Source organism: Dipteris shenzhenensis, chromosome 16 (assembly GCF_047967505.1).
Source record: "Dipteris shenzhenensis isolate YYH24624 ecotype China chromosome 16, Dip_SZ_1.0, whole genome shotgun sequence".
NCBI lineage: Eukaryota > Viridiplantae > Streptophyta > Polypodiopsida > Gleicheniales > Dipteridaceae > Dipteris > Dipteris shenzhenensis.
In genome coordinates this window covers 33,438,600-33,465,620 of record NC_141611.1, presented here as the reverse complement: position 1 = coordinate 33,465,620, position 27,021 = coordinate 33,438,600, and the positions used below count along the sequence as shown (strand labels likewise).

The 27,021-nt window shown below is 45.6% G+C and overlaps 1 protein-coding gene across 2 annotated transcripts in view; it reads right to left on the bottom strand.

Moving 5' to 3' along the window:
- Nucleotides 1-10,801: 10,801 nt before the first annotated feature.
- The window catches only part of LOC147892861 (Chaperone DnaJ-domain superfamily protein), a 30,739-nt gene continuing 14,519 nt past the window's right edge, over nucleotides 10,802-27,021 (bottom strand). For both annotated transcript variants that reach the window (XM_087387262.1, XM_087387263.1), the window contains exon 5: nucleotides 10,802-11,207. In XM_087387262.1, coding sequence (XP_087243388.1) covers nucleotides 10,998-11,207 — 210 coding nt within the window. In that variant the 3' untranslated portion in view covers nucleotides 10,802-10,997. The remainder of the gene's footprint in view (nucleotides 11,208-27,021) is intronic.

The following is a 27,021-nucleotide window of genomic DNA, read 5'->3' as shown; positions in this document are numbered from 1 at the left end:
CAGCTAGATGATGCTGGTTTTCACACCACTTTTGGCTTTCAGAGTTGGAAAATTCAGAAGGGCTCTATGCTTTTGGCTAGGGGTACCAAGTGTGGGACTTTGTATCCCTTACATGTATCAGGGGTATTTGATCATGTTGTTGCAATAACCGAGTAGCCAAGCACTTCTTTGTGGCACTGCAGGTTGGGGCACATGAGTTAGAATGGAATGCAACTCTTATCCCGTTTGGGTTATGTACCGCATTTGAGTTTCTCTGATTTTGAATTTTGTGAGCACTGTCTCTATGGGAAGCAGACTAAATCAGCCCATAAAAGAAGGGGAAAGAAAGAGTTTGAAAAGCTTGATTTAGTGCATTCACACGTATGTGGTCCCATGCCTACACAGTCATTAGGCGCAGTCATTAGGCGGGGCTGAATACTATGTGACATTCATTGATGATGCAACTAGGAAAGTGTGGGCTTATGCTATAGCTCGGAAGAGTGATGTGTTCCAGGTATTTCAGAAATGGCTGGCCTTAGTTGAGAATCAGTCAGGTAGAACGCTTAAATGCCTACGGACTGACAATGGCGGAGAGTATCTCTCTCATGACTTTCAGCATTTCTGTGATACACGTGGGATTAAGAGGGAGCTCACATCCCCTCGTACTCCAGAGCAAAATCCAGTTGCAGAAAAGATGAACCGTACTATTCAAGAAAGGTTGCAATGCATGCTTTCCAATGCAAGTCTTTCTGGTGGTTTTTGGGCTAAGGCAATGAAGACTGCAGTGCATGTGATCAATAGATCACCTAATAAGAGTTTGGATGGTGGTATTCCTGAAGAGGCATGAAGTGGCAAGAAGCCCTCTTACTCTCATTTGCGTATATTTGGGTATGAGGCATATACACATGTGCCAAAAGAGCTTCAAAAGAAGCTAGATCCTAAGTCTAGGAAATGCATCTTTCTGGGTTATGGTGAAAGTGGAGAGATGGGCTATCATCTCTAGGATCCAGAAGCAAAGAAGATCACGCGCAGCCATGATGTAGTCTTCAATGAGAAGAAGATGCATAAGGCACCCATGAGGGATGTTGAAATGAGGAGAATCACTTTCCAGGATGTGAATCCACCTACATATGTTGATAGACAGCAAGCTGTCCATGCACCAAATGTGCAAGAAATGGTACCACCAAATACTCCCACAGGTATATAATCAAGGGTAGATGATGGATCATCTATTGGTGGAAATGATGAGCCAAATGTGGCTGATATGCAGGTGGGACAGCAAGCTGAAATGCCCTTGAGAAGATCATCTAGAGTGTCTAGACCACCTGATAGGTTTGTTCCAGGGGTAGACTATGTGATGCTTACTGATTGTGGGGAGCCTTCTTGCTACATAGAGGCTATGATGTGCGAGGATCAACACAAGTGGGAGTATGCTATGCAATCAGAGATGAGTTCACTTATGAAGAATACGACTTGGGACTTGGTTTCTTTGCCACATGGAAAGAAAGCATTGCCATGTAAATGGGTCTACAAAATGAAGGTCACAGGTGATGATGTGCCTAGGTACAAGGCCCGTTTGGTCGCTAAAGGGTTCAAGCAAGAGAAGGGTGTGGACTTTGATGAGATATTCTCTCCAGTTGTGAAGATGAGCACACTTAGATGCATCCTTGGACTAGTGGCATCAGAGAATATGGAGCTTATGCAGATGGATGTTAAGACAGCTTTCTTGCATGGGGATTTGCATGAGGAAATTTACATGGTGCAGCTGGAAGGCTTTGAAGAAAAGGGCGAAGAACATTTAGTTTGCAAGCTGAAGAAGAGTCTCTATGGTCTTAAGCAAGCACCTAAAGAATGGTATCAGAAGTTTGATGCTTTCATTCGGTCCCAGGGTCTTAGAAGGAGTAAAATTGATCACTGCCTCTACATAAAAGGGCTAAGGATAATAGCCTGATAATCCTGGCACTATATGTGGATGATATGCTATTAGCTAGCAAGAATACTTATGAGCTAGATGCATTAAAGGCCAAGTTGCATGAGGCCTTTGATATGAAGGATTTGGGACTTGCAAGTCATATTCTTGGTATGCGCATCATGCGTGATTAGAGTAGGAACTCCTTTGGCTTTCACAAAAAGAGTATGTTACAAAAGTATTGCAACCTTTCAATATGGAGGGGGGGAAGGACGTGAGTACTCCATTGCCTCCATATGTGAAACTGAGTCATACAGATAGTCCCAAATCAGATGAGGAAAGGGCCATGATGGCCAAGATTCCTTATGCATCAACAGTTGGGAGTCTTATGTATGCTATGATAGCTACTAGACTAGACATTGCATTTGCAGTGGGAGTTGTTAGCCGGTATATGGCTAATCTAGGAAAGAGGCATTGGGAGGCAGTTAAGTGCATCATGAGGTACATGAAGAGTACCAAGGAGATGTGCATCTGCTTTGGTAAATGAGGCATGCGTGTACTTGGGTGCAGAGATTCAGACTATGCAGGGCATGTGGATAGTAGGAGATCCACTTCTGGTTATATGTTCACCTTTGTAGGTGGTGCAGTGTCGTGGATGTCTTGTGCACAGAAGTGCATTGCTTTGTCTACCCACGGTCATTAGGCGGGGCTGAATACTATGTGACATTCATTGATGATGCAACTAGGAAAGTGTGGGCTTATGCTATAGCTCGAAAGAGTGATGTGTTCTAGGTATTTCAGAAATGGCTGGCCTTGGTTGAAGAACGCTTGAATGCCTACAGACTGACAATGGTGGAGAGTATCTCTCTTATGACTTTCAGCATTTATGTGATACACGTGGGATTAAGAGGGAGCTCACATCCCCTCGTACTCCAGAGCAAAATCCAGTTGTAGAAAAGATGAACCATATCATTCAAGAAAGGTTGCAATGCATGCTTTCCAATGCAAGTCTTTCTGGTGGTTTTTGGGTTGAGGCAATGAAGATTGCAGTGCATGTGATCAATAGATCACCTAGTAAGAGTTTGGATGGTGGTATTCCTGAAGAGGCATGGAGTGGCAAGAAGCCCTCTTACTCTCATTTGCATATATTTTGGTGTGAGGCATATGCACATGTGCCAAAAGAGCTTCGAAAGAAGCTAGATCCTAAGTCTAGGAAATGCACCTTTCTGGGTTATGGTGAAAGTGGAGAGATGGGCTATCGTCTCTGGGATCCAGAAGCAAAGAAGATCATACGCAGCCATGATGTAGTCTTCAATGAGAAGAAGATGCATAAGCACCCATGAGGGATGTGGAAATGAGGATAATCACTTTCCAAGATGTGAATCCATCTGCATATGTTGATAGACAGCAAGCTGTCCATGCACCAAATGTGCAAGAAATGGTACCACCAAGTACTCCCACAGGTATAAAATCAAGGGTAGATGATGGATCATCTATTGGTGGAAATGATGAGCCAAATGTAGCTGATATGCAGGTGGGACAGCAAGCTGAAATGCCCTTGAGAAGATCATCTAGAGTGTCTAGACCGCTTGATAGGTTTGTTTCAGGGGTAGACTATGTGATGCTTACTGATTGCAGGGAGCCTTCTTGCTACAGAGAGGCTATGATGCGTGAGGATAAACACAAGTGGGAGTATGCTATGCAATCAAAGATGAGTTCACTTATGAAGAATAAGACTTGGGACTTGGTTTCTCTGCCACATGGAAAGAAATCATTGCCATGTAAATGGGTCTACAAAATGAAGGTCACAGGTGATGATGTGCCTAGATACAAGGCCCGTTTGGTTGCTAAAGGGTTCAAGCAAGAGAAGGGTGTGGACTTTGATGAGATATTCTCTCCGGTTTTGAAGATGACCACACTTAGATGCATCCTTGGACTAGTGGCATCAGAGGATATGGAGCTTATGCAGATGGATGTCAAGACAGCTTTCTTGCATGGGGATTTGCATGAGGAAATTTACATGGTGCAACTGAAAGGCTTTGAAGAAAAGGGCGAAGAGCATTTAGTTTGCAAGCTGAAGAAGAGTCTCTATGGTCTTAAGCAAGCACCTAGAGAATGGTATCAGAAGTTTGATGCTTTCATTTGTTCCCAAGGTTGAACCCAATATAATTGCGCTCAAAGTACAATAATCAAACATAGCACCAGTAACACTAGCGACATCAGTATTGACATGGAATCACCCACAATACCAACCATCTAGCATGGCAAATCATAGGCTAGTTAGGTGTCCCCAACTTAATCACACAAAGGATCCACTAGGACCCCCGCCACGTCTGGTGGGCTCCTATGGAATACTTTGCCATAGTTGGGGGCAGCCCCATGTAGCTTCTTTTCTTTTCTCTCCATTGCTTTTTTGTTCTTGATTTCTATGATTTTGGTAAGTTATGAATTTGTGGACATGGCTAATATAATCTCAATTTTCGATACAAAACTCCAACCTCACATTTTGAAATTGAGTCTTAAATCTTAAGGATTGACTTCTTTATACTTTGTGTCAAGTTGAGCATAGAGGAGTTCGGTATAATTAAATTCCAACGTACATCTAGTTGAGAAGTATAGATTTCCATATGGATGGGTAGCATTGAGTTAAGGCCAATCAAGTGAGTCCTAGAGTTGAAGATGAAACCTCCTAATATGTCTATCATTTGGTGAAGTCAAAAGAAAATGAAGTCTAAGATTACCATCCATAAGATATGCTCTGATCCCAATGCCAAATATGTTCAATGGCTCAAAGTTGTGTAACAAGGGCACTTGTTGCTACAGATGCAACACATACACCTACCCACGTCCCTAGGATTGTGGCACGCTCCTTCATCGATTTGTAACTATCAACATCAATCACAAGGAGGATCGCATGTAGTTAACTACTCAAGCATGTCATCCCAATGGCATCAAGGTAGAGATGCGCCACATTAGATAAAGTTGGATCAACCCATAGAGCAGGGGTAGTCCACCAAGGATGCAAGCAGGCTACCATGCAAACAAAGTAAGGAAACACTACAAACTTGGAGGAATTAGATCAAATGCAAGCTAGAGACTGATTTAAGGATGATATTCTCCATCTTGCTCTTCAGAGAACACATCATCTGTTGATCACAATGACAAGGTCAAGGATATTCAGTAGACCTTGGAGTGGGCCATATCTCTAGAGTCTAGGCCATCGAGGCTTAGTGTGTAAGGTCTAACAAGCTACAACCTAGCTAGCTACTCAATGCTACTTATATGTATTACAATTTCTTATGATTCATGAACTCATGATGAATGATCCATGGACCATCTATGCATTAACATTCAGTTTGAAAGTTGAATCTTGATTTAAACTATTCATTGTACTAGTGTCTATGTGTGTGCGCATGTGAATGTGCATGCGTACACACGTGCACCCATGCACCATAAGTGTGTGTTCGTGCATGCATGTGTGTGTGTGTGTGTGTGTGTGTGTGTGTGTGTTCGAAGAGAAGAGGACCTACAGCCCTTGCTCCAGCCCTCCCATCAGCTCCTCAACCTCCTTAGACAAGCCCGTCTGCCTCAGCTACCTATTGCTCCAAATCAGTGACACAAAACAGCTGTCTGGAGTCATAATTCCCTAACGTACAGGCCTGCCATAGCTCCGTACAATTTCGTACAGGTGTATGGACATTTTTGCCCTGTTCAGGCTGCTGCTGCCGGCTCGTTTCCTGCTCCCGGTTTGCTGTTGTCCTGGGTTTGCTTATGGGCTGCTTCTAAACGTTGGTTCTGAGGGTTCTCTCTTCCTCCTTTCTCTCCTTTTTGGTTTTTGGGTCTTGTGTACTCTTTCCATCACCAGAACTTCTATGATTTCTAGTTCATCTTGGATCTTTTTCGGGTTTTTTCTCTTTTCCTTCTCTAGAACTTGTCTTTTCTTCTCTCTAAATCCCTGAATATCTCTTTCCTCTTCTTCTCCTTGCAAATACACTATTTCCTTCTTCTTTCCTCTTCTTCTAGGTTGGGGGCTCACTCGTTCTCAACAAACTGATTGGGTGCTCACAAAGCTTAGGAAAAAACTTGAATATTGGAAGCTTGCAACTTGGCCATTACATGTTCGTTTGTGAATAACGCAATCCATTTTGATAGCATACATACAATTCTATCTACCCCTCATCATGTTTACTAAGGCAGATCTGGCTTCCTTTATGTCTCTGCTATCGTGGAGATTTTCTGGCGTTCAAAAAATGGCAAGAAAAGTCTCAGATTACTCTCTATGCATCGTCTCTGTTCTCCAAAGATGCACGGGAGTTTGAACATACTCAATATTCAAGTGCATATACTTGCTCACAGGGGGAAAATGACGTTGCAGTTTATGCAAGGGGATCAGCCTTGGGCTTTCATGATCCGCTCTCTTTTGTTGCATATTGATACTTCTGCTTTTGGGCATTGGCAACCTACATAGTGGGATTGTCTACTTGGCTCTATTCAAGGCAAGATCAGAGGCTGCCCTTTTGTCTCTCGTTTGCTTCTTGATTGGAAGCATATTTTATCCCACTTGGAATGGAATGGCAGGGATTCTTTGTTGGGAAATTCCTTGATTGCTGAGAATATTTATTGGTCCAAAGTATTCCACCCTCCTTTGGCTATATAAGAACCCAGGCATTCTTATTTTATATCTTCAAAGGTATTGCTTCTATGGCAGATGTACTTCAGGATGATGGCACTCTATTATCTTTTTCTGCGGCTGCTAGCAAGTATGGTTTGGGAGCTCATTATCGTTCTTTATGGCACAAAATTTCAGAAATGCTTCAACCTTTCTTGCCGGTACCTCGTTTGGAACTCAGGATAAGCTTGAGCATTGGACTCTCCATTCTTCCTCTTCTTCAGCTCGTCCTTTGAGGCTGTCACATATCACAGTGCCTTCTCTGTATAAAGTGTTGTTACCTCCGTCTTGGGTTTCTGACAGAGCCAATTCTGTTTGGCATATGGATCGCCCATCAAAGTGGCGGAGAAAGTGGCTGCATCTCCTTTGGCATTATAAAGTCCCTCTTCGGCAACAGGTTTTTCTCTGGTGAGTCCTACTTTGCATTTTTCCATTTGGGCAGTTACTCGCACATAGCTGCCTAGATCACTCAATTGGTGGGATGAGACCCGCATCTATCCAATGGCAATCCTCAATGTACGTGAGACTTGTCTGTCCTCCAAGTATTGGGGTGTGATAATTACTCCATTCTCTTATACTCTCAAGAAGTGATTGTGATAGAACTCGATCTTGGTAGGAACTCTTCATTCACCCCAAAGTCCATGACGTATAGAGCTGGAGTAGATCCAGTCGTATGATATGGTTGACTCATCTTGTGGGACCAAGGCGAACAGGGCATCTGAAGTGTACTAAAAAGGCACGATTGGATAAATGTGCATACCAAGCTATGCTATTCCCTCTATCTGCTAGTTGTCTACAGGACTAGCACCAAGTGAAACTATGTTGATGAAGAAGTTGAAAATCATGACCTTGGCCTTACCAAGGTTGACTCTCAAGCCTCTCCCCACGGCAAAAACACATCTATGGCCTCTAGGTGTCTGCTGCTAAAGAGGATATGATGATTATGTCATCTACATATAACGATATCTATATACTTCCCTCATAGGCGATCAATGGATGTCATGATCTCATCAATGTAAAACCCAAAGAGTGTCGAGAGAGGGTGCATCCTTGCTTCACTCCAATTGTGCTCTCAACCCAGACTGACAAACCTCTCGGGGCATGTACTCTCCCTGTGATTGACTCATATAGACTCCTCACCCTCCAAAACATGACTCCTTGGATTTGCATCTCCTGAAATCTCCTAGTCATACGAGATCGCAAGACCATGTCAAAGGCCTTTCGAAAGTCTACAAAGCAAGCTTAGACTTTCTAAGATCTTGACCGCGCTTCCTTGATGATGGCCCATAGAGTGAAGATGCGATCTAGAGTAGAGTAATGTCTCCAAAGCCAACCTGTTCCAAAGCCCATTTTCCCTATGCCTCTATGTACGTACTGATCTCTCTCCAGTACCAATGTGTAGATCTTGGACAGTGTGTGACTAATCACCATGCAATAGTTCCCAATGTCCATGGGATCTTCTGTTTTATGTATCGGCACAATGGTGGCACTCCAAGCAAGAGGGAAACCATTGCATACATGGTTGAACATCTACACTAAGATCGGCACCAAGACCTCTTGTCCATGTGTAAAGTGCTCAATCTGCGACCCCTCGAGGTCTTAGGCTCCTCGATTATGGAGGCGATGCACTGCAGCCTGCACATTCAATGCGGTGAACAAGGTGGATATGGTGAGGCTAGGCAAGGACATATGAGGTGGTGCATGGAATGAGATATCATAAAGCATTGTCACGTACGTGTGCCAAATAACCGGATCCAATGGGGATAGGTGGCTTTCTCTCAAAGCCCCACACTAGAGTGGAGTCCCCTCCTCAAAAAGAGGAACACCTCATCCAACCTATGCGAGACTCGCCTCTTATGGCATTAAGACAACGTGAGATCTGTTGTGCCTTGAATGTCATTAAGTGCCCCAAAGCTTGCTCGCATGTGAGGTGAGATCTCATCTCTGGACACTCAGAATCAAAACTTGAGATCTAGGGCATCTTCCCAACTAGGGGCATGCTGCGAATCGAATCGTGGGAAATGATTTGGCAGCACCATCCTGAACCACTGCTACAAGAGTCTGTTGAGGCATGGGCGAGGTCTGCATCATCTCCCAAGGATATGGGTGTCTCACGAGAGAGGTATGTGGCCCACATAGATTGTCTCAAGTGCAGTAAGCTGGGAATTGGATCGTGTCTTCCTGCCACAAAGTGGAAAATGAGACCTTGAGGGCATGTAAATTCGAAAGAGAGATTCAACCACCCTTAAGTGATGAGCTGAATACACTTAGAGAGCAGATGAAGACCCTCCAAGAACAAGAGAGAAGAATGCGCATATCACAACCACACGGACTGAGATGATTAAGAAGACACACAAACAAATGGAAGAGATGAAGGTGTCGCGAGGGTTGGCAAGCAAAGCAATGGAAGAGCTTATCCATGCAGACTGCTATGCAAGAGAAGTATGGTGAATTCTCCCAACAGATAACTAAGGCAAGGCAGAGTTAGAATGGAAGAGGTGGCCAAGCGTATATTAGCCCCAACGAAAGAGTTCATATTTACCATGGAGGAGAATAAGTGACGGAATGCTAAGGCCCTCCTTGTCCTCGTTAGAGGACTAGCAGTGGGTCATACCCTGATGTAGGTGTCAATCTCACTTTTGAGGCAGCTTGGAGATTGGGTTAAGGTCGATGCATCAACAAAGCTGATGGTAGTGAGACTCCAGGCAACGACGGACAGATCCACCTTCATGTGTATTAAGGGCAACATAGAAGGAACCAGGACATATATAGATGATGACCTCACATTCCTGCAGCAAGAGCATCAAGACAGGAAGGAAAGTGGGCTGATACGTAATTATTCGAGAAACAGAGGGATGCAGACAACACATGATAGTGTGGGGCCCACAAAACAGGGATACAGAACAGCCTGTGCAACTGTCAACAGTAAGAGCAACAGCAATCCACAGTCCTCCCCCCTCCCCCAGTCTCTGAGTTTTTCGAAGAGTTTTTTTTAGAGATTTTTTTCTCTGTTTTAACTTTCCCCTTATTTTTGTGAGCTGTTCAAAGAGAGGGAGAGGCGCAATGAGTTCCCTGTCTTTCTGAGCTGTTCAAAGGCGGGGGAGCTGTAGCCTACAATAGGCACCAACAACAAAATCCAACAGCAACTTCAAGCAGGTTCCAGTAACAGTTCGACCTCTAGTCCTAGCAATATTGCAACCTCTGGCTCCAGTAGGCAACAAGCTCAGCTCCAGGGGGGGCCGGGGGGGCAGCTAGGCAGCTAGAAAGAGCTAGGCAGAGGGGATGGGCTGAGAGAGAGAGAGAGAGAGAGAGAGAGAGAGTCTCTATATAATTATTTATATATTGATAACAAGCTATCTTGTATACAATGTTTATCTCCTTCTAAGCAAAACCCTAGGCAAATTCTCGGAATGTTTCTAAACGGAACCTGTGAAGCATGTTTTGTGAAACATTTTCTAGTACAATGTGTACAACATACCAACAGCCACACGAGCATGCTGCGCACCTTGATGTATAATGGACCAATGAGCCACAAATTAGTCCTACTAATGTGAGAAATTGACATCCTTGAATGCCTTCAAAAGAGTGCCAAATACAATATTTCCACGAGGTAAGAATTGTTCGTACAGCTGTATCCATTGTGTCACAATCTTTGAAATTTTTCATATGATTAAGGGATATTTGGACAAATGTTTTTCACATCTTGAAATATGTCCCATGGTAAAAAATGAGTCGGATCTATCCATGTGAGCATGCGCAAACCTATTAAAGATGAGTATTCCACCCAAAAACGTCAAAATTACACTGAAGAATAGCTCTCAAGGCCAATGTGCAACCATCTTAGAATGTGATCATATATGTGCAAGCATAGTGTAGAAGGATGCCAGAAGTGCACGAGGCTTGAAACCTAAAGGCTCATCAAGACCTGTGCATGTAAAAGAAGCCCTACTGAAGCTCTTTTTGCAACAAACTTGCACAAGACTACTGAGACTGGAGATGGACATGGAAAGCCTGCTTTGATACCAGTTGAAACCACGAGAGAAATTTCTTCTAAAAATGAAATCATGGCAAACAATCATGACCAATGTGGGATACAAAATCACACCAATAGCTCAATGATTTAATCTCAGCAGCCACCCACTAGGAGGTCCAAGACCTTCAACACAATCAGTAAGGCTTTAGCAAACTAGAGAGTCTGGATCAAAAAATGATGATTCCAATAATTAACAGATAAGAATCGGAAGCAAACTACAACTATTTCTGAAGAAGCATAGAGCTCATGTAATAGGTAACAGTTTAAAGGCACTACTAATCATGCTACATGAGGAAAAATTAATCAGCCAAAACTCGCTCTGCAATGCTCTGCAGCAAGCGAATCATGCCACATCTGTTTTACACAACTTACATATGTACAGCAGCCATGCCTTGAAAGAATCCCTCTCAATCAAGGTCGCTCTCTTCAGCCAGCTCAAGGCCCTCTGCAGCCAAAAGTTTTTCCACTAGTTTTTTCTGCACCTCTTTATCTGCTCTCTGTCTGAGTAGATCCCTTTTCTTTAAAACTAGTGTGTGTCGCTTAATTGTGCTTTCAAAGTTCATAACAGATGCCTGTTTTTCCCTTGACAAGATCCTCCTTTCTTCCTCAGGATCCATCTGTCAAACAACAATTACAAACTCAATTATAAAGGTGAAGTAACTGTAAGAAAACAATACAACGTTTGTGCTCAACAGATAACAGGATCTCGTACGCAAGAGAGAAAACAGATAGTATGGAGAATCTAAATTTTGATTACTGTAAAACTGATACAATAGACGCGCTGCCTCCCAGCCGTGCGCTCCTGTGAAAGAAGCTTCGATGGCGAGCTGGAAACAGTAGAAGACGGAGGCTGGATGCTAAGGAATCAGGGTTGCTGTAGCCAGTGATGAAATGGGCTTCACGGGCTTGCTCTTATATAGCCACCACAAGTAGTCGGTTAAAGCCAATTGGGTGACCGACCCAGTCCGCCCAAAACGGCCAACTAGGGGTCAGTCCCAAAATAGGCCACCGACCACACGATAGAACCAGTGCACAAAATAGAGCAACTAACCTACGGAGTATGTTCGGCCCAGAGCCATCTGGGATCATCTAAGGCTCCAAACGGGCCCTGCAACTCAAGAGTGGACTGCCCCGAGAAATGCTCCATCTACCCTCAGTGTGGTCAGTCATGGGATGCCTTCCCGCACTTGCATGTAGCCTAGTTGGTGGTGTGCCAACTCTATCTGTAGCCTAGTTGGCGGTGTGCCAACTCTATTTGAAGCCGTCCAGCCATCAGGCCACACATGGCCCCCATCTGGTGTCCAAACCAAGGCCTACCGAATAACCAAGCTACTCAAATGCCTTCTCCTCATATGGAGGGCTTACAAGTAGAGGTAGCTGGTTCCCGAGTAGTTACACGAGAGTGGAGCACGAGAGTGGAGCATTGATATCTAACACACCCCCTCAATGTCCACCTGCAAGTGAACTTACTTTTTCGGTCCAATGCCAAGTCGATGAAGATGCCTCTCCAGCAAGTCTCTTCCAAGAGCCTTCGTTAAGATGTCCGCAGCATTCTCTGTAGTCGGACAGTACACCAAGTCGAACTCTCCATCCATGATGAGCTCGCGTACAAAGTGATATTGAATCTCGATGTGTTTTGTGCGAGCATGGAACACAGGGTTCTTTGCAATCGCCATGCAAAGTGGGATTCGTTGTCGAATCATATGACTAAGATCCAGGATCTTAGAGAACACCTATTGACCATTGATGAAGTCATACCCAATAGTCAGCTTATATCTATGACATTGAATTCATTGCCAATGATGTATTTGAGTTTTCACACTTCTCTGAATTTGTCCATCAAGGGAAGTACAATTCCACTCACTATTCAAGACCTTGAGGGACTGTTGTTTGCAGAAAGAACAAACATGCATATTAAGGTGCATGATGATGACCAAGCCTTGTTGGCCAAAGGCAAACATAAGCCTCACTTTGGTGGCTCTCAATCTAGGAATGATTCAGCTCAGCCATCAAAGAAGAATTCAAAAAAAGTAGGGCAGCCCAAGAGAAAGGGTAAATGTCATTATTGCAAGAGGCCTGGACAGCCTACTCCTGTTGGCGGAAGAGTGTCGTATGTGTTAAGAGGTCAACATCTCCTGATGTCACCTAGAGAGAGAGGGCCTTGCTTGTGGGTTGCCCGCCTATTGAGTGAGGCTAGGGTAGATGAGTGAGGACCCGTATGGGGGTGTGTCGGCCCATGAGAGTAGGACTGTTTGGCTTTCTAGTGCCTCTTGCTGGCACATGTGTTGTCATGTTGGCCATGGAGGTTCCCAGGAGGGGTGCGGAGCTGTGTGGGCAGATCTGCCCTGTTGTGCTGCCACCGGACATGCCTTAGGCGCCTCTTATGGGCCCTATTTGTGGGCAGTAGAGCTGAGGGGGTGGGCTGACCTGCAGGTCGGCCACCTTGGCTAGATACAGCCCCCCATAGGCTGGGGGGTGAGCCCTCTTTATAGGGCTGTGTGCAGTCCTAGTGGGTCGGCCCACCTAGGCTGGTCAGCCCTACATGAGGGGGTTGGCTCTCTTCCAGATCAGCCGACTAGGCAGGGGGGGATGCCCCCCCATTCTCCTTGTTTCCCATCAATTGGAGCAGGTGTGTGGAGCAGTACTTCCACACTCAGGCTGCAGCAGTTGAGCACCTCTTGTACCTCTCTTGTGCATCCATTCAGTAGAGGTTTTCCCCTGCAGTTCTGGGGGTGTTTCCCTGAGATCCATTTGCCGTCTTCTCTGTTTTCTCTCCCTCTCAGTGCGGTGTGTGTGAGGCGTGCTCTCTCTCTCTCTCTCTCTCTCTCTCTCTCTCTCTAACTCTCTCTCTCTCTCTCTCTGTTCATTTTCGCTGCACTCCTCAGATGGTTTCAGAGCCACAATTGGCTTGAGACCAAGGAGCGGAGGGAGTGTTGAGCCAGCACACGGAGAGGAGGTTTAGGGTGCTGTTCAAAGGTGTCTTTGAGGAGGAGAGCGTCCGAGGAGTGGACTGTTCGGGTGTCGAGCAAAGGACAACTTTGAAGGGTGTTTTCCATAGTTACTAGGGAACGTGCACGCCAACAGAACGCCAACCCCCTAGGGAATGGGAACGCCAAAATCCTAGGGGACAGGAACAGGAAGGGAACGCCACATCACCATACTCAATAAAAAACACACAATCTGTACAACTGCTTTTGGACGAAATTTGGAGTCAGGATGTCAGGACATAGATGATAGATGAATCAGAATTCCAAATTTGGAGTGAGGAACTTAGGACATAAACAAGATCCTAATGATAGACAAGACTTAGGTTGGGGAACGGCATAGGAAACGTTCCCTAGACGTTTCATAGGTGTTCTCCAATGTTTCGTAGCCGTTGTAACAATGGTGTTTTCAGATCAGAGAGGTGGTGTTCCCACGGGACGGATAGCGAGGTGTGAAGATACATTGGGCTGTCAGCCCCTTCATCCTCTTCCCCATCCCTCTCCTTTCTTCAACCTTCTATTCCCTTCTACCCCATCCACCTTCTCTTTCAATTCAGCTTCCTCTTCACTCCAACATGACAACTTTGTCCGTGATGGCAGAGAACAAGACTAGAATTCTAGTGTTGCCTACATTTCCGGTTGACCGGAAGTGGGATGGGCTCAATTATGGTCTCTGGGGGGACATGATGGAGCCTGTGTTACAATCATATAATTTGGCAGATTTCATCCTGATCGGTGTTGCCCGACCAAATCCCCTTGCACCGGACCTTGGCATTCTGGCACAGAAGGAAGCCGAGACTCAATCCCAGCTTTGTCAATTCAAGGGTAAGATCATTCATTTTTCTTAACAGTAACTCCTCAGTTGATTCATCACATGAAGCATATGTTGGGGTAAAGGCACATTGCCACCCTTTAAAAGTTATGACCCCTATGACAGTCTTAAGACAGTCATAGGGTGAATCCCTAATCCTAATAAAACCTATGAGTTTGTGGTGAGGCTCAACACATTATACACACCCACATTTCTTGTCTCTCCCTCTCTCAGTCTCCATTGTTCCACTCCCCTCCCTTTCCCTCACAAGTGATATCAGAGCCTCTACCTCTCCCTCTCATTTCTGGTCTACCCCTCTCTCTACCCCTTCCTCTCCCCTCGGGCCTCGTGCCCTCTGGCAGCAATGTGCGAGCAGGGCGCGGCAACAGCAAGCAGGGCGCCGCCACGCGCAGCAGGTGTGCGACCCGCCGCGCGCAGCAGGCACGCACGCAGCCACAACTGCAGCTAGCTGCTACCTGCCTACCGGCGGCTGTAGCCTACCAGGCGGGCACAGCCAGCGCGCAGCACCGGCCGCGCGCAACCAGGCTGCACAGCAGCCGTACCGGAGCGACCAGTACAGCCAGCCGTACCGGCTGTACGAAAGCCGTACAGGCAGCCGTACCGGCTGTACGTTCGCGTGACTAGCAGCAGCCGGCTGCACACAGGCAGCCGACCTCCATCAGCGGGCGAGGACGCGTGCAAGACCTTCGACATTTTTTTTGGGGATCCGTGCCCTCGCAGGTACAGGGTACAGCAGGTACCCTGCGCAGGTACAGAAGGTATAGCAGACACAGGTTTTTTTTTTGGAGAAGAAGGAAAAGAGAGAGCACTCTGCTCTGCATTCTCGGAATTTTTCAGTTCTACAACTGTGTGTTTGAGGTACAGCAAGTACACTCGTGTCCCTCGTGCTTGAGGTGACTAGTGCCACAGTGTGTGGTGGTTGCACAGTTATTTTGTTTCGGGAAGGTCAGATGCCTTGATTTTGCAGAGGGCTTTTATGCTTTTGCTGAGTGCAAATCTCAGTTTTCGGGTGACAATTTCAAAGGGCTTTTGCCTAGAAGTGTATGCAGTGTATGCCTTGAGGCAGTGTGGAGCCAGGGTGCCCACATTGGTCTTGTTTCCGCAGTGTACTCAATGACATTTCTTGCAGGTCACATTCTGTGTACGACACTTTGAAAATCTCAGTTGAGCCACGCTTGGCCAGGGCGCATCGAGTTTACTCGGTCCCTAACTGTCCATCGTTGACAGTGCTCAAAAGATTTTCTCTTCAGTGTTTGTACGTTGGGATCTGTGTTGTTACTGTGTACACAGAGCCGTTTATGCATTACATTGTCAGGTGAAAGTGCCAAGAGAGCGCTGTATTTTGTATGCTACCTCAGTGTTGAGGTGTTTTTTCACTTGGTACAGGTGTCAAATCAAGGGGCTTTTGCCCAGATTTTGCTTGTGAGCACTTGAGTTACTGTTTGAGCACTTCAGATGCCTTTTATCCCCTTGGCAGAAGGGTGATTGCTTGGGATTTGTCCCATACTTTGTTGCAGGTTTGTGACAGGCTGAGGTGTTTGGAGCCTTTTTCAGTGGACAAAACAGTGTATGACAAGTGGTTTATGCATATAAAATCAGTGCAATACCTCATATGAGGTGGGAGAAGTGTCCAGAACAGCAATGTTTTGTGCTTCGTCAAATGATGATGCACTGATAAAACACTTGTGGAACAGCTACAGCATTCTGAAGTTACTGTTTTATGCCTATTTGAGCACGGTACAGTGTGTCAGAAGGTACAGTGGCTAGAGGGAAAATTTTCTGTTTTGCTGCAGATTTTTTGACAGTAAAAAACAGCACTATTGTGAGTGCTCCTGGCTCTTGATAGAGCAGGTTTTCTGAGAAATCAGAATTTTATTTAGTCTTTTTTTTTTGACTTACAGGGAGTCAGGCACTTTCCTTATCTGATATGGCATCAGGGGGAAGTGAATCTTCAATACTGAACATAAAGAAATTGGAAGGGGCACACAATTATGCATTATGGGCAGAACAATGTTTGAATGTACTTCTGCTAAAGAAGATTTCTAAGCCCATAAGGGTGAAGGGTGTCAAGCCATCTGGGATGGCAGATGATGAATGGGAGGAGCTTGATTTGTCCGCAAGGGCTGCTATCATGCTTACTCTCACTGATTCTCTTGTGTTCAATGTTCAGGCAGAAAAGACCTCTTATGGCCTATGGCAGAGGCTAGAAGAGTTATATGCCCAAAAGAGTTCACCCAGTAAGGTTTATTGGTTGAAGAAGCTTGTCGACCTTCGCATGAAGGAAGGTACAGCTATGACCTCACACTTGAGTGAGTTCAATGCCATCTTTACACAGCTTATTGCACAGGGATTGAACCTTGATGAGGAGTTCAAGGCTACTTTCTTGTTGTGTACCCTCCCTAAGAGTTGGGACACTTTCAAGACCACCCTGTCAAATTCAAATGTCACTCTTATGTATGCTGATGTGGAGAGCTCTCTCCTTATGGAGGAGATGAGCAGGAAGAATAATGCGGGCAGCAAGTCTTCCAATGCTTTGCAGGTACAGGAAAGAGGTAGGACTCAGCAGAAGGGGAGATCTGCTGGCAAGTCCAAATCCCGCAGTCAGTCCCGTGGCAAAAAGGATATTGAATGCTTTTACTGTGGCAAGAAGGGACATGTGAAGTCTAAGTGCTTCAAGTTTATACGGGATCAGAAAGCCAAGAAGGCTGAGACAAAGGATGCAGGCAGTGGAAGCAAAGGCAAAGGCAAGGCCAAGGCAGATGACTTGGATGCAGTGAATGTTGCAGCAGAGGACAGTGACAGTGACAGACATGATGTTTTATGCTCTTCTGCTGTAATTGCACATACATTGGTTGTTGATGGCCTTGACATGCATACCTGGCTCTTGGATTCAGGAGCTTCTTTTCATGTTACTCCTCATAGGGAGTGGTTTACTTCCTACACAGGTACTCATGGAGTTGTTCACCTTGGGAACAACTATGCATGTCAGATTGCAGGGATTCGCAGTATACAGATAGTATTCCCTGATGGACGCATATTTATGCTTGATGGTGTTCGCCATGTGCCGCAAATCAAGAAAAATCTGATTAGCACTGGCTTGTTGGATGACAGTGGTTACCACACCACATTTGGGGATTCCAAATGGGTGATTACTAATGGCCAGGTTGTAGTGGCTGAGGGTTATAAGAGTGATACCTTGTACCCTCTTTATGTTTCCAGTGTAGGTAATCATGTTGTTGCCATAACCGAACTGCCGAAGGTTTCATTGTGGCATAGCCGGTTGGGACACATGTCCGTTAAAGGAATGCAAGAACTGTCACGTTTGGGTTATCTGCCATCTCTTTCATTTTCAGATTTGCCTACTTGTGATCATTGCATATTTGGCAAGCATTCTATGACTCCTCATAAGAGGAGAACTCCCCAGAATAGAGCACCGCTTGATCTAGTGCACACTGATTTGTGTGAGATGCCACAGCTATCACTAGGGGTGCAAAGTATTTCATTACTTTTATTGATGATGCCACACGCAAAGTGTGGGTCTATTTCTTGAAGCATAAGAGCGATGCCTTAGATGCTTTCAAGAAGTTTGTCGCTCAGGTTGAGAATCGGACAGGACGCAGGCTGAAATGCCTCAGATCCGATAATGGGGGTGAGCATGTGTCACATGCTTTTGTACAGTTTTGTGAAGCTAAGGGCATTAAACAGGAACTCACAGCCCCTCATAATGCATCTCAAAATGGTGTGAGTGAGCGGATGAATCGAACTATTCAAGAGAAAGTTCGATGTATGTTGTCTTATGCTGCATTGCCCCATGGCTTTTGGGCAGAAGCCGTGCAAACAGCAGTTCACCTAATTAACAGGTCGCCGAACAAGGCTTTAGAGTTGAAAGTGCCAGAGGAGGTGTGGTCTGGCAAGCCACCTTCATATAAGCACTTACGTGTGTTTGGCTGCGAGTGCTTTGCTCATGTACGCAAAGAACTGCGCACCAAACTGGAACCAAAGTCTTTCAGATGCATCTTTATGGGTTACGGTGACGAAGGTGAAATGGGGTACAGGTTATGGGATCCCGTCAAACGGAAGATTATACGCAGCAATGACGTCATCTTTAAAGAGGATAGTGTACACAAAGGACCCGTGCAACCTGTGGAATACAGAAGGGTTGTTTATGATGATGTCGGACAGCAAAGAATGCCCATTAATATGCAGCAGCAGGCTGCTGTAAATAACCCTGTTCAAGAGGGTATACAGGCTGAAAATCAGCCAGACAATTTTGCCAATGATGCACCACTGGATATGCCAGCAAATGGCACTGTAGAACAGCCAAATATGGTGGTACAGCCACCCGTCATGCATGATGAACAGGCTAGACAGCAGCCTATTACGGAACATTTTGTTAGGAGGAGCACCCGTGTACAACGGCCTCCTGACAGGTTTGTTCCAGGAGCCAATAATGTGGCTGATTTTATCATGCTAACAGATTGTGGTGAGCCTTCCAGCTTCAAGGAAGCTATGGGAAGAACAGAGAAAAGGAAGTGGGAGAAAGCCATGCAGTCAGAAATGGACTCCCTACTTCAAAATGATACATGGGACTTGGTGCAGCTACCTGCAGGCAGAAAGGTTTTGCCATGCAAGTGGGTTTACAAAGTAAAAGTGGATTCAAATGCTTTACCGAGGTATAAGGCCAGATTGGTTGCCAAGGGATTTAAGCAGGAGAAGGGCATTGACTTTGATGAGATTTTTTCCCCTGTAGTCAAGATGACTACTTTGAGAGCAGTGTTAGCTCTTGTTGCTCATGAGGACATGGATTTATGTCAGATGGATGTGAAGACTGCTTTTCTTCACGGAGATCTCCATGATGAGATCTACATGAGTCAGCCAGAGGGATATGCTGTTAAAGGGAAAGAGCAGCTTGTGTGTAAGCTCAAGAGGAGCTTGTATGGACTCAAGCAGGGGCCAAGAGAATGGTACAAGAAGTTTGATGCCTTCATGCAGTCCCAAGGGTATCATAGGGGTGAGACCGATCACTGCTTGTACACCAAACGGGCAAAGGATGGCAGTTTGATGCTACTCATTCTATATGTGGATGACATGCTGATTCCCAGCAAATCTCAGCAGGAGATTATTGCTTTGAAGAAGCAACTGCATAAGTCTTTTGACATGAAAGACTTGGGCGATGCAAACCATATTCTTGGTATGCGGATTATTCGTGACCGGTCCAAGGGCCTTTTGTTTCTGTCACAGAAGGAGTACATTGACAAAGTACTGCAGAGGTTTAAAATGGAGGGGGGGAAGTCTATTAGTACCCCGTTGCCTCCTCATTTAAAACTCAGCCGTAAGGATAGCCCCAGATCAGATGATGATAAGGCTGAGATGGCCAAGGTTCCGTATGCATCTGCAGTTGGTTCTTTGATGTATGCCATGGTTGCCACTCGTCCGGATATTGCTTTTGCGGCGGGAGTCATCAGCAGGTATATGGCAAATCCAGGCAAGCGGCACTGGGAAGCAGTGAAAGGCGTCTTGAGGTATCTCAAGGGTACCAAAGACTTGTGCATATGCTATGGTAGGCAGGATGCATTGGTGCATGGTTTTACAGATTCAGACTATGCAGGGAATGCAGATAACCGGAAGTCTACTACCGGTTATATTTTCACATTTGCTGGAGGTGCTATATCATGGGTGTCTCGGTTGCAGAAATGCATTGCACTGTCAACCACTGAAGCTGAATATGTTGCAGCCACTGAGGCTTGCAAGGAAGCAATATGGCTTACTCGGCTGGTGCGAGATTTGGGCATTACAGGAGATATGCCAGTTTTGCATTGTGATAGTCAGAGTGCTATCATGTTGGCAAAGAATCCGGTCTTTCATCAGAAGACCAAGCACATAGATGTGAAATACCATTTCATCAGGGAGGTACTGGAACACAAGCGGCTTGAGCTTGTGAAGGTGCATACTGATGATAATCCTGCAGATTTGCTCACTAAGAGCTTGCCTACAGAGCGGTTTGCACATTGTCGCCACATCATGGGATTAGGGTGAGACCATTCTTATTTTATGGTCTTGTATACAGTAACTGTATATTGCTGTAATTTTTATTCTTTTCTCCCCTTTAGGCACATTGGCCTTTAGGTGGGAGGTTGTTGGGGTAAAGGCACATTGCCACCCTTTAAAAGTTATGACCCCTATGGCTGTCTTAAGACAGTCATAGGGTGAATCCCTAATCCTAATAAAACCTATGAGTTTGTGGTGTGGCTCAACACATTATACACACCCACACTTCTTGTGTCTCCCTCTCTCAGTCTCCATTGTTCCACTCCCCTCCCTTTCCCTCACAGCATATACCTCAGTTGCTTTATCACGTGAAGCATATACCTCAGTTGATTCATCACCTGAAGCACATGACAGTGGCCAAGAGTATATGGGAGTATTTGGCGTCCTTGTATAATTGAACCTCTCCCATGAAGAGGGTTTCCCTGGGATTCTAGATGTGGTTGTTGGATCCCAAGAAGTCCTCATCGATGCAGGACTACATCAACAAGTTGCAAGAACTTCAGCACGAGATCCTCCAGGCAAGGAAGCAGATATCATCCGAGAACATGGCCATAACTCTACTTTCCCGGTTATCCTCTCAGTATGGGGCCTTCTATTCGTCCTTGATCACCAGTGGTAGGATGAATGAGTTGACCTTGAAGGAATTGGTCCCAACGGTGCTCGACCAGGAGGAGCGCTTTGTCGATCGTACCTATGATGAGGCTTTGGTAGTTGAGCAGAAAGGCAAAAAGCAGTTGACAACTGAGGAATGAGAAGCACTCAAGGCATCCCGTATGTGTAACCGATGTGGCCACAAAGGTCATTATTGGCAGCAATGTCCCAAAGGACCGTAGATGGTCCAGTAACCAATTGGCCAATAGTGTTACAGCCGCAACGACGTACACTCCAACCTTCTAGTAGCATGGGGCAAGCATTGCCAGCAGGCTTTCCGGTTCCAATTGGAGGATTACTTGCTTGTTTGTGGCAGCGGGACCTGTCGATCAGGTGCAACGGGAAGGGAGTCGTTTATTCGAGGCCGGCTTTCAGGCACAACCTCGAGCCACGAGAAGTTGTTCCTACTGACTCAGGTGGATGTATGTTACAGTTTGTATTCTGTTTGGACGTTATGACCTGGCAAATACAAAGGAGGTCTCCTAGTATTCTTCCGCAGCTATTGTATGATGTTGCTCGAGATCCGGATGGGTCAGTAGATTGCCAGTGTGGGAATCTAGACACAATTGATTGATCCTTGTGAACTGTTATATGCCCATTGCCATTGGAGCACTAAAGTTCATCGATCTGGCGACATTGTACCAGTTTGTACTTGAGAGGGAGCTATCTAGCTCAGTGATACATGTGCCCATGCAAGGAAGCAGACCTTGCATCGGTGGCAGTATTAGTTGCATTATTGTTCCAGTACCTTCTATTGGAGTCATGTACTAGTACCAACAATTGGATTGTTGTACCAGATGACCCAATGCACTAGTACAATACCAAAGGAGTGAACATAACAAATGTGGCCTGGGAGCAATAGTTCCAAGTTTCCAATGATCGTGTTGAGGTGGTTCGCGCCAAGATGGGGCTTCTTTGACAATACCTGTGGCAATCTTCACTGATGGAGTATCACACAATGGATTCCTCCAGTTGTTCCGACAACACACCCAACTCCCTGGCGTCTCTGTTCCATCTAGGAGCTGAGAGGGGGTGTTAGACGTTAACCTCTCCTAATGTCACCTAGAGAGAGAGGGCCTTGCTTGTGGGTGTGCCCACTCATCGAGTGAGGCTAGGGTAGATGAGTGAGGGCCTGTGTTGTGGGTGTCCCACCCCCCGTGAGAGTAGGACTGTTTGGCTTTCCAGTGCCTCTTGCTGGTCCATGCGTTGCCACGTTAGCCATGGAGGTTCCCAAGATGGGTGCGGAGCTGTGTTCCCTGTTGTGCTGCCACGGGACAAGCTTGGGATGGTACATGATATGCCTTCTTTGAAAAGACTTCTAGATGTGTCTGCGAAGCATGCATATTGGGAAAAATGCATAGGGATGCCTTTCCTAGAGATGGATCTATTAGAGCTGAGAGAAAATTGCAGCTCATACACAATGATGCATGTGGTCCCATGAGGACGCCATCTTTGGGATAGCATCTATATTTTATTAACTTCATGGATGATTTTTCTGAAGGGAGAAGGTAAGTGGGAGAGGTACAAGAGGGAGAGAGTGAGAGAGAGGACTCCAAATGTGCGGGTGTGTAGTGATGAGCCACACCACAAACTCTTAAGTTTTATTAGGATTAGGTTTTCCCCCTATGACTGTCTTAAGACAGTCATAGGTGTCATATCTTTAATAAAGGGGTGGCAATGTGCCTTTACCCCAACAACCTCCCACCTAAAGGCCAATATGCCTAAAGGGGGAAAAGAATAAAAATTACAGCAATATACAGTTACTGTATACAAGACCATAAAATAAGAGTGGTCTCATCCTAATCCCATGATGTGGCGGCAATGTGTAAACCGCTCTGTAGGCAAGCTCTTAGTGAGCAAATCTGCAGGATTATCATCAGTATGCACCTTCACAAGCTCAAGTCGCTTGTCTTCCAGTACCTCCCTGATGAAATGATATTTCACATCTATGTGCTTGGTCTTCTGATGAAAGACCGGATTCTTTGCCAACATGATAGCACTCTGACTATCACAATGCAAAACTGGCATATCTCCTGTAATGCCCAAGTCTCCCACCAGCCGAGTAAGCCATATTGCTTCCTTGCAAGCCTCAATGGCTGCAACATATTCAGCTTCAGTAGTTGACAGTGCAACGCATTTCTGCAACCGAGACACCCATGGCAACCAATCTGGCCTTATACCTCCGTAAAGCATTTGAATCCACTTTTACTTTGTAAACCCACTTGCATGGCAAAACCTTTTTGCCTGCAGGTAGCTGCACCAAGTCCCATGTATCATTTTGAAGTAGGGAGTCCATTTCTGACTGCATGGCTTTCTCCCACTTCCTTTTCTCTGTTCTTCCCATAGCTTCCTTGAAGCTGGAAGGCTCACCACAATCTGTTAGCATGATAAAATCAGCCACATTATTGGCTCCTGGAACAAACCTGTCAGGAGGCCGTTGTACACGGGTGCTCCTCCTAACAAAATGTTCCGTAATAGGCTGCTGTCTAGCCTGTTCATCATGCATGACGGGTGGCTGTACCACCATATTTGGCTGTTCTACAGTGCCATTTGCTGGCATATCCAGTGGTGCATCATTGGCAAAATTGTCTGACTGATTTTCAGCCTGTATACCCTCTTGAACAGGGTTATTTACAGCAGCCTGCTGCTGCATATTAATGGGCATTCTTTGCTGTCCGACATCATCATAAACAACCCTTCTGTATTCCACAGGTTGCACGGGTTCTTTGTGTACACTATCCTCTTTAAAGATGACGTCATTGCTGCGTATAATCTTCCGTTTGACGGGATCCCATAACCTGTACCCCATTTCACCTTCGTCACCGTAACCCATAAAGATGCCATATACCTGCTGATGACTCCCACCGCAAAAGCAATATCCGGACGAGTGGCAACCATGGCATACATCAAAGAACCAACTGCAGATGCATACGGAACCTTGGCCATTTCAGCCTTATCATCATCTGATCTGGGGCTGTCCTTACTGCTGAGTTTTAAATGTGGAGGCAACGGGGTACTAATAGACTTCCCCCCCTCCATTTTAAACCTCTGCAGTACTTTGTCAATGTACTCCTTCTGTGACAGAAACAAAAGTCCCTTGGACCTATCACGAGTAATCCGCATGCCAAGAATATGGTTGGCATCACCCAAGTCTTTCATGTCAAAAGACTTATGCAGTTGTTTCTTTAAAGCACTAATCTCATGCTGAGATTTACTGGCAATCAGCATGTCATCCACATATAGAATGAGTAGCATCAAACTGCCATCCTTTACCCGTTTGGTGTACAAGCAATGATCGGTCTCACACCTATGATACCCTTGAGACTGCATGAAGGCATCAAACTTCTTGTACCATTCTCTTGGTGCCTGCTTGAGTCCATACAAGCTCCTTTTGAGCTTACACACAAGCTGCTCTTTCCCTTTAACAGCATATCCCTCTGGCTGACTCATGTAGATCTCATCATGGAGATCTCCGTGAAGAAAAGCAGTCTTCACATCCATCTGACATAAATCCATGTCCTCATGAGCAACAAGAGCTAACACTGCTCTCAAAGTAGTCATCTTGACGACAGGGGAAAAGATCTCATCAAAGTCAATGCCCTTCTCCTGCTTAAATCCCTTGGCAACCAATCTGGCCTTATACCTCGGTAAAGCATTTGAATCCACTTTGACTTTGTAAACCCACTTGCATGGCAAAACCTTTCTGCCTGCAGGTAGCTGCACCAAGTCCCATGTATCATTTTGAAGTAGGGAGTCCATTTCTGACTGCATGGCTTTCTCCCACTTCCTTTTCTCTGTTCTTCCCATAGCTTCCTTGAAGCTGGAAGGCTCACCACAATCTGTCAGCATGATAAAATCAGCCACATTGTTGGCTCCTGGAACAAACCTGTCAGGAGGCCGTTGTACACGGGTGCTCCTCCTAACAAAATGTTCCGGATTAGGCTGCTGTCCAGCCTGTTCGTCATGCATGACGGGTGGCTGTACCACCATATCTGGCTGTTCTACAGCCCCATCTGCTGGCATATCCAGTGGTGCATCATTGGCAAAATTATTTGGCTGATTTCCAGCCTGTATACCCTCTTGAACAGGGTTATCTGCAGCAGCCTGCTGCTGCATATAAAAGGGCATTCTTTGCTGTCCAACATCATCATAAATAACCCTCCTGTATTCCACAGGTTGCACGGGTTCCTTGTGTACACTATCCTCTTTAAAGATGACATCATTGCTGCGTATAATCTTCCGTTTAACGGGATCCCATAACCTGTACCCCATTTCACCTTCGTCACCATAACCCATGAAGATGCATCTGAAAGACTTTGGCGCCAGTTTGGTGCGCAGTTCTTTGCGTACATGAGCAAAGCACTCGCAGCCAAATACACGTAAGTGCTTATATGAGGGTGGCTTGCCAGACCACATCTCCTCTGGCACTTTCAACTCCAAAGCCTTGTTTGGCGACCTGTGAATAATGTGAACTGCTGTTTGCACGGCTTCTGCCCAAAAGCCATGGGGCAATGCAGCATAAGACAACATACATCGAACCTTCTCCTGAATAGTTCGATTCATTCGCTCACTTACACCATTTTGAGATGCATTATGAGGGGCTGTGCGTTCCTGTTTGATGCCCTTAGCTTCGCAAAACTGCACAAAAGCATGTGACACATACTCACCCCCATTATCGGATCTGAGGCATTTCAGCCAGCGACCTGTCCGATTCTCAACCTGAGCGACAAACTTCTTGAAAGCATCTAAGGCATCGCTTTTATGCTTCAAGAAATAGACCCACACTCTGCGTGTGGCATCATCAATAAAAGTAATGAAATACTTTGCACCCCTTAGTGATAACTGTGGCATCTCACACAAATCAGTGTGCACTAGATCAAGCGGTGCTCTATTCAGGGGAGTTCTCCTCTTATGAGGAGTCACAGAATGCTTGCCAAATATGCAATGATCACAAGTAGGCAAATCTGAAAAAGAAAGAGACAGCAAATAACCCAAACGTGACAGTTCTTGCATTCCTTTAACAGACATGTGTCCCAACCGGCTATGCCACAATGAAACCTTTGGCAGCTCGGTTATGGCAACAACATGATTACCCACATTGGAAACATAAAGAGGGTACAAGGTATCACTCTTAAAACCCTCAGCCACTACAACCTGGCCATCAGGAATCACCCATTTGGAATCCCCAAATGTGGTGTGGTAACCACTGTCATCCAATAAGCCAGTGCTAATCAGATTTTTCTTGATTTGCGGCACATGGCGAACACCATCAAGCATAAATGTGCGTCCATCAGGGAACACTATCTGTATACTGCCAATCCCTGCAATCTGACATGCATAGTTGTTCCCAAGGTGAACAACTCCATGAGTACCTGTGTAGGAAGTAAACCACTCCCTATGAGGAGTAACATGAAAAGAAGCACCTGAATCCAAGAGCCAGATGTGCATGTCATGGCCATCAATAACCAAGGTATGTGCAATTACAGCAGAAGAACATAATACCTCATGTCTGTCACTGTCACTGTCCTCTGCTACAACATTCACTACATCCAAGTCATCTACCTTGGCCTTGCCTTTGCCTTTACTTCCACTGCCTGCATCCTTTACTTCAGCCTTCTTGGCTTTCTGATCCCGTATAAACTTGAAGCACTTAGACTTCACATGTCCCTTCTTGCCACAATAAAAGCATTCAATATCCTTTTTACCACCGGACTGACTTCGGGATTTGGACTTACTAGCAGATCTCCCCTTCTGCTCAGTCCTGCCTCTTTCTTGTACCTGCAAAGCATTTGAAGACTTGCTGCCCGCATTATTTTTCCTGCTCATCTCCTCCATGAGGAGAGAGCTCTCTACATCAGCATATATAAGAGTGACATTCGAATTAGACAAGGTGGTCTTGAAAGTGTCCCAACTCTC